Here is an 8,118-nt window from a genome sequence, read left to right as displayed (position 1 = left end):
CAGCAGGAACTGTCTGAGAAGAGTGTTGACCGAACATGAGACAACGGCATCCAAACGGAGGCCTCTACTGCCTAGTTAAAGACACTACCAGAACTTGGGTGAAGCTGGAAAACAGATTCAGGAGTCATCCGTATAAAAGTAAAACTTGAAGTGATGAAAGGGGGTCAAAAATGAGATCAAGAAGGCAAGATCAGATAGAATTGTGGAAGGATAATGTTTCAGAAGCGTAGAGAGCAGGGTTTCTCAAGGAGTGGGTGTTCTATAGTATTGATGCCATGGAGAAGGCACAGAATTCCAGATACTTTCAGATTCAAAGTCATTTGATCTTTCAGCAATAGCCTCTCCAGACTGAGGTCCGGGGGGAGAGTATTGCTGCTATAATATGAAGGATGTCTTCTTAGCACTAAAACAGCAACCATTTCCAGAGTAAGTGGCTAGTTTTATGGGTTTTCCAACCAGCACTAGTAGAGTAAAGCAAACCCTAACCCTAACCCTTTCCCCCAAGCCTCCACACAGTTCTTGTGTCCACCCCATTACCCGGCGCCTCCCTACAGAATTCCTGAGGCAGAGGGGGCTGTGAGGGGCCTTGACAAAGCCCAAACTCTCCTCTTTCCTCCTCCTCTGCTTCACCACCGCCCCACGCCCTCCCCATGTTCACTAAGTATCATTTAATTTTTTCAAGCCTCTCAATCTTTCTTTTCCGTTTCTGCTGCTCCATCATCCGGCTTCTCTGGTTTGAACGACTGCAATGTTCTTCCTAAAAATGTTCCTCCCCCCAACTTCCAGTCTCTTCCTGTCTCCCTTCATCTGGCTGCCCAGGGAGTCTTCCTTAAAGACGGTTTGTCTTCATCACGCTCCTGCTTCAGTCCTGCAGCCTGCAGCGTTTCTGGGGCCTGACACCTCAAGGTCAGAGCTTCCCAGTGGTCTTGTGGTCCTCCTCTCCATGCTCAACCCCATCTCCCAGCCTCCCCTGTTCCCCGATCCATTCGAATGGACTCCACCGTGGTCCCATGTTTGTTTCTAGCTTGTTCTCTGGAGACACTGAAACAGAATGCGCTGCTGTGAGTGACGCTGGTGAAGGCTCTTTCTGACCTTCACTCCTTTCCTCTCCTCGCCCCAGCCAAACCCTGTGAAGAGAGCTCAGGGTGAAGTCAGCACAGGGAGCAGGGGAAGGACAGCAACTGCACAAAGAACTCGGTCCTGTTTTTGAAGCTGATGTTTTAGTGGGTGGGGCTGAGTTAAAATGTCACATGCCCTGTTTGGTGCTCATCCAAACCTTAACAACCTTAAACAACCTCAGCTCTCACCTCCTCCACGATGTCTTTTCTGACCAGCACACTTGGTGGCTCTCCCACAGCTCTGGAGCATTCCAGGGATTAGAGTTCGTAGAACACGCCTTAGCACTCAGGGTAATGCTGTCTGTTATCTCCCCTAATTATTTCATATATTATTCCTGTCTCTCCTAATGGACTGGGTTATGCTCACCCTGTCTATCTCTATCTATCTATCTATCTATCTATCTATCTATCTATCTACCTATCTATCTGCCATCCATCTATTATCTCTCTCTCTCATGTCTGTCATCTATCTACCTACATATCTTTATTTTCTTTCTTTCTTCCTTCCTCCTTTCCTTCATTCCTTCCTTCCTACCCATCTATCTCTCATATGTCTATCTATCTATCATCTATCATTTATCTATCTATTAATATCTATCTTTCATCTATTATCTCTCTCATCTCTGTCATCTGTTGACCTGCCTATGTTTTCTTTCTTTCCTTTTCTCCTTCCTTCTTTCTTCCTTTTTCTTTCTTTCTCTCTCTTTCTTTATCATCTATCTACCTACCTACGTACCTATCTATCTCTGATATCCTCCCATGATTCCCAACAGAAGCTGAGCAATGGTGATGCCCAATAAGTTAAGTTGATTGCTGGTGTGTACTCTGAGATAAAAATAATTCTGAATAGCTGGACAACAAAAGGAAGAGGAGGTTTGCAAACTGCTTACTTATTGAGCCTGTTTGGTTACAAAGTATGTTTGGTGTTTAGGAAGGGATCACCTTACCTTTGCTGTATCTCACTACGGCTATACCTACTGTTCTTGCTCTGATCTGTGTCTGTACTAGATGCACATGACTGAAGCTTTGCACAGTTCAAACAAATTAAGGGCAGACTCCTCCTCTCACCCTGTACTCTTAGAGGAATTGGTGGGGTCAGGGTTCAGTAATAAGTTTTTTTGTTTGTTTGTGTGTTTTTGTGGTACACTGGCTTCTCACTGCTGTGGCCTCTCCCGTTGCGGAGCACAGGCTCCGGACGCGCAGGCTCAGCGGCCACGGCTCACGGGCCCAGCCACTCCACGGCATGTGGGATCTTCCCGGACCGGGGCACGAACCCGTGTCCCCCGCATCGGCAGGCGGACTCTCAACCACTGTGCCACCAGGGAAGCCCAGTAATACGTTTTTGAAAGGACTGGGTAAAATGACCTTAGTGACCTCTGGCCACAGGGCCAACTCATCTCTTGCTGTTTCCCATGTTAAGCATTACTTAGAAGAAATCTGGCTGATTTTCTTCAATCAATACCCCAGGTCTTCCACATCTAAATGAGTGTGTCCTCCAGAATGTTGGGTGGGAGAGTATATTTATCTCAGCAGTGCTGCCATTGATCAACTCTAGAAGAATCTAGAAACTTAAAGTATTCCTTAAAGTTTAGCTTGTTCCTTTAGAGGGGGAAAAAATCGTTTCTTATTCCAGTCTGCTTAAAGAGAAACAGTATCTTTATGTGTTCATCAATAAAGGCAACCATATTAAAATTTAGTGTGTGACTATGGGAAGACAGCTATTTTGGGTCTGAATCCTCATTTTGTTTGCTTTATATGAGAAAACATGATGCTACAGGATTCTGTAACTGCACAGCAGAATTTTATATACAAGAGAAATTATTAAAGTTATAGCAGATCAGTCTCATTTACAGAGTTCTATACATGGTAACTGAAAGTATTATCTTGCAGTCTCCAAATTTATTTATTTTTTTTGCGGTACGCGGGCCTCTCACTGTTGTAGCCTCTCCCGTTGTGGAGCACAGGCTCCGGACGCGCAGGCTCAGCAGCCATGGCTCACGGGCCCAGCCGCTCCGCAGCATGTGGGATCTTCCCGGACCGGGGCACGAACTCGTGTCCCCTGCATCGGCAGGCGGACTCTCAACCACTGTGCCACCAGGGAAGCCCCTAAATTTATTTTTAAATTAAATTTATTTTACAGGCAATATATCACATCATATAGGTATATAAATATTTGATCTATTTAGTGCAAATGTTTTCTTTTTCCACTCTAAATTTATTTACCTGCTATCCTATTTTCAAAAGGGAACGTAAGGCAGTTTACAAAAATACATACAATAAAACAAAATGGAAATGAGACAGTGAGCCAATCTGTTATTATGCTTTTTTCAAAAGAAAGAATCTGAATAAGGTCTAGTTATGAGCAGAACGTTGCTAGCAGAGAAGTGACCTAATGGGCCTCTTGTTTCTTTTGCATTTCTCTATGATACAGAGCCTGGAATACATTAAAAAATGTAAAAATTATGAGTGCCTGGATGAAGAACATTACCCTTGCACTTGTCTTTGTGTACCTCTTGCTAAGAATAGAGGTTACTCTAGTATGTCTTTGGAAGCCAAACCTAGAATATTTTGCCCTTGTAGAAATTCTGGGGAAATGCCCACTTTTACACAAATGCCCACTTTGGCACATCTATGACTTTTATGTGAAGATTTTTATATCAGCCACTTATGAGCCTTTCTGTGATTCTGGGTCAAGTAATGAATTTAGGCCTTTGGATATATGTTCACTTCTTCATTTTACAGATGTCGAAAGGAAGACCCCAGAGGTGAAGTCAACTCTCTGTGGTTGCAAAGCTCATCAGTGGAAGTGGATTCCTCGGTGCTAAGGTTTACAGGGAGGTCCACAAGCTCCTGAGGGCAAGGGTCCTCAGGCCTACTGTGAAGGAGTAGGGACGTCCCTGTCTGGGCCTCTGAGCTGGACCAGGGTGGCGAGGATGAAGCTGCGGCCCAGGTCCTAGTCCCCCCGAGGCTGGGCCTGTACCTTGTAGTCCACCTGCTCGGAGCAGTTAAACACGTAGACCATGATGCCCAGCGCTCGGCCCAGGTCCTTGGTGGTCTCTGTCTTGCCTGTGCCTGCAGGTCCTGCTGGAGCCCCGCTCATGGTCAGGTGCAGAGACTGGGTGAGGGTGATGTAGCACCTGCCGAACACAGGAGGGTGGATGTCACTCTCAGTGCCACAGGTGGCCCCACAAATAGCTCTGGCCCTGCTGGGTCCTAGTGAGATAGAGCTGAGGTTCAAGGCCGTGAGAGACTTGGCACAGCTTCTGTAAAGGAAAGCCCAGAGCCCCCCGCTCTGTTCCCCTCTGCGCTGTGGGTGGAACTTTCTAAAGGATCATCTGATCATGATGCCCCCTCCCTGAAGGGCACCAGGGGCTCTCAGCCCAGCCCTTCCTGACCTTGCCCCCGCTTACTTCTCTAGCTCATTTCTCATTGGTTCCTTCCCCCCAGCCCCAGTATGTTTAAGTCCATTCATGAAGAGCTATTTTCACTTGCCCAGTGCTATGGTCTGAACGTTTGTGTCCCCACTAAATTCATATGTTGAAATCGTAACCCCCAAAGACTGTGGTGTTAGGAGGTGGGGCCTTTGGGAGGTGATGAGGTCATGAAGGTGGAGCCCTCATGACTGGGCTTAGTGCCTTATTAAAGAGGCTCCAGAGTGGTCCTTGCCCCTTCTACCACGTGAAAACACCGTGAGAAGGCACCAGCTGTGAGCCAGAAAAAGGGCCCTCACAAGAGCATGACTATGCTGGCACCTTGATCTTGGACTTCCCAGCGTCCAGAACTGTTGAGGTCAAGTCCCCCCAAAACTGAGTTCCTCTGCCGAGTTAATGACTAACCTCTTTACCCAAAACATTATTCCTTTTCTCGCCCAACACCTGTTCCCCTCAAGATTGAGGGGTATCAAAGGGGGGATTGAAACTGCATACAAGCCCCTGTGTCCCTGTCCTTTAAGATAACAGCCTTTTGCTTTAGTTTCCCAGGCCTCCCCTGAGTCTCCAAAGGCTGGCTCAAGAGTTAATGATGAGGAAATGCGAAGATGGAGAAACAAAGAATAGCTGTTGGACCGGGAAACTGGTACAGTTTAGACTCTAGACGAGCCCCACAGCAGGTCCTGAACACCCAGGCCCCTGAAAGCTACAGATACAGGCCCGACACACCCCCCTAAGCTGTTCTTACAGGAAGCAGACCCCGCCAGGTGAAAATTGCCAAACACCAGCACTTAGAGCCCAGACCGGTTGAAACCAGATGATTGGTGATACTCGAAACTTCACATTGATGCCAACCAATTCGCGAATAGGACAAGCTAACCAGGCTCCCTGCAGCCCCCTCCCTCACTCTCACGCTGCCTTTAAAACCTTTGTCTCGTAACCGGCAATTTGGAGATGGTCTTAGGACACTAGTCCACCATCTTCCCACGTTGCTGGGCTCCTGAATAAAGCAACTTTTCCTTTTCCACCAACACTTGTCTCTCGAATTGGCCTGTCAAGCGGCGAGCAGCTACACTTGGGTTCCGTACTGGCCTTGTCCAGTTACACTGTGAGAAATAGATTTCTGTTGTTTATAAGCCACCTAGTGTTTTGTATTTTGTTATAGCTGACTGAGCAAACTAAGATGCCAGACACAGTAGGACTGTGCTTGTCCCTCTCTCCTCCCCCATCCAGCTCCTGACCCTTCCTAGAGTCTAGCTGGATGAGGTTCCACTTGGCTGATGGTTCCTAGCCCCCTGGGGCTCATTTTTGCCATGACTTCACCTGCAAGTATTCCCTGAGCCCTCAACAAAGGGGTGAGCGAGCAGAGTGGCTCAGCTGAGCTCCCACTCCACTGCACTCCACTGTGACTCCCAACTATATATGTCATACACCTCTTCCACACATATCCTCATAAGAAGATGACAAAATGTGCCTTTGGGTAATAAGCCCATGAAAAGATGCTCAAAATCATTGATCATTAGGGAAATGCAAATTAAACCCACAATGAGATACCATGACACACCCACTAGGAGGGCTACAATCAAAAAGACAGACAAAAACAAGTGCTGGCGAGGATGTGAGAAAAATGGAAACCTCATACATTGCTGGTGGGAATGTTAAATGGTACAGCTACTTAGGAAGACAGTTTTGACAGTTTCTTAGAATGTAAAGTTTACCATATGATTCATCAAATCCCCTTCTAGGAATTACCCAAGGATAATATGAACGTATGTTCACACAAAGACTTATGCAGGAATGTTCAAAGCAGCAATATCCATAACACTAAGAAACTGGAAACAACCCAAATGTCCATCAACTGTGAATGGATAAACAAAATGTGATATATCCATGCAATGGAATACTATTTAGCAATATAATGGAATGAGGTACTGATACATGTTACAACATGGATGAACCTGAAAAACATTATCCTAAGTGAAGGAAGTCAGATACAAAAGATCCCATATTATTTCATTTATGAAATATCTGGAAAACACAGAGATAGACAGCAGATTACTGGCTGCCTAGGAAGGGAGGTGAGGGTGAGGTCGGACTGCAAACAGGGTGACGGCAATGTTCTAAAACTAGATTGTGGTAATGGCTGCACAAGTCTAAGAATTTACTAAAAATCATTGATTTGTACATTTGTAATGGGTGAACTTTAAGACATGTAAATTATATCTCAATAAAGCTTTTAAAACCGTGCAACTGACCTAACTTTTTAATACTTAGAAAATCAGTACAGAGGCTTTCAACTTGCAGGCTAGATAGGGAGGGGACATCTGAGGGGGCCTCTGACATGAACTCTCTTTGGTTCTGAATCTGATGCTAGAGTTGACCAGAAACTCTGAGTTAACACCTTTCTTGCCAGATGGTGACTGCATCCTCACTGCAACCAAAATTGTTTTGAAAAGACTTGGAGTTCCTGAACTCTCCTTTAATTAAGTGTGAGATTCCCATAGCTACCTCAGACTTTGAAGATGAAACCCAGGAAGGTAGTTTCTCAAGGTAGAGAGCAGAGTATGCAGAAGTATGATTCTACTTGGAGTTTTCCTGTGTAATGGGGGGCTGGCTGCATTTAACTCCTGGTGAGCTGGGCTCGTGCAGCTGCCTCACTTTTCCCTGTGGACTAAGCTCACATCAGAGTTGCTGATCTGTTAGGTGGGCCACGAAGTGAGGTGAGTCAGGGTTAAGGTGAAAAGCTAGGTCCCATCTCACCTTGCTCGGTCACTGTTACCATTTGGCAATGCTTCTCTCCAACACTGGTAGCTAGATCTTCAGAGTTCCATGTGCAGCCTTAACTGTACCTGCTCTCCTAGGCTGAGTTCTGGCTCCAGACTGGCCCCAAGGCCTTCTACCTCTGCCAGCCTCAGGTTCCTTCCAGAACCTGGAGGGCCTGCTGCAGCCCTGTAACCCCCAGGAGGAAAGGCAGCTGCCTGGACGGGTGGACTCCTGGCCCCCAGCCAACTCTCCCCCCCACCCTCTCTGCCACCCCCCCTCTGTCCCATGGCTGCCTTCTCTGCCAGCCAGAGGGCAATCCAGACCTCTTCTCTCTGCAGCAGCAGGGCTCTCAAGGAATCTGAGAGTCTAGAAACACAAGGTTTCACAAAAATAGAATTCTCATAGAAAACTCAAGAATCTCCCAAAAGAAATCCTTAGAACTGGGTGTCAATCTCTTTTTGAGCATCTGCTGAACTTCTGATTATCGCCAGAAGAAGCACGTTGGGGGAAATGTCAAAATACATATACATTTGCCCATAATAATAGAACTCTAGAGCTGGAAGGCATTTCTGAGATCAACTAATCTAATCCCCCTAAAATACAGATGGATTGGGCTTCCCTGGTGGCGCAGTGGTTGAGAGTCCGCCTGCCGATGCAGGGGATACAGGTTCGTGCCCCGGTCCGTGGAGATCTCACATGCCGCGGAGCAGTTGGGCCCGTGAGCCATGGCCACTGAGCCTGCACGTCCGGAGCCTGTGCTCCACAATGGGAGAGGCCGCAGCAGTGAGAAGCCCGCGTACTGCAAAAAA

The 8,118-nt window shown here is 46.8% G+C and overlaps 1 protein-coding gene across 1 annotated transcript in view; it reads right to left on the bottom strand.

Annotated features, from left to right (window-relative positions):
• The window catches only part of DNAH9 (dynein axonemal heavy chain 9), a 301,371-nt gene that overhangs the window by 189,175 nt on the left and 104,078 nt on the right, over positions 1-8,118 (bottom strand). The window contains 1 exon segment of the mRNA XM_007455019.1: positions 4,099-4,255. Coding sequence (XP_007455081.1) covers positions 4,099-4,255 — 157 coding nt within the window.

The sequence above is a fragment of the Lipotes vexillifer genome, unplaced genomic scaffold, assembly GCF_000442215.2.
Source record: "Lipotes vexillifer unplaced genomic scaffold, Lipotes_vexillifer_v1.1 scaffold1233, whole genome shotgun sequence".
Taxonomy (NCBI): domain Eukaryota; kingdom Metazoa; phylum Chordata; class Mammalia; order Artiodactyla; family Lipotidae; genus Lipotes; species Lipotes vexillifer.
The sequence above is the reverse complement of the archived record's forward strand: the minus strand, read 5'-3'. Positions and strand labels throughout refer to the sequence as shown.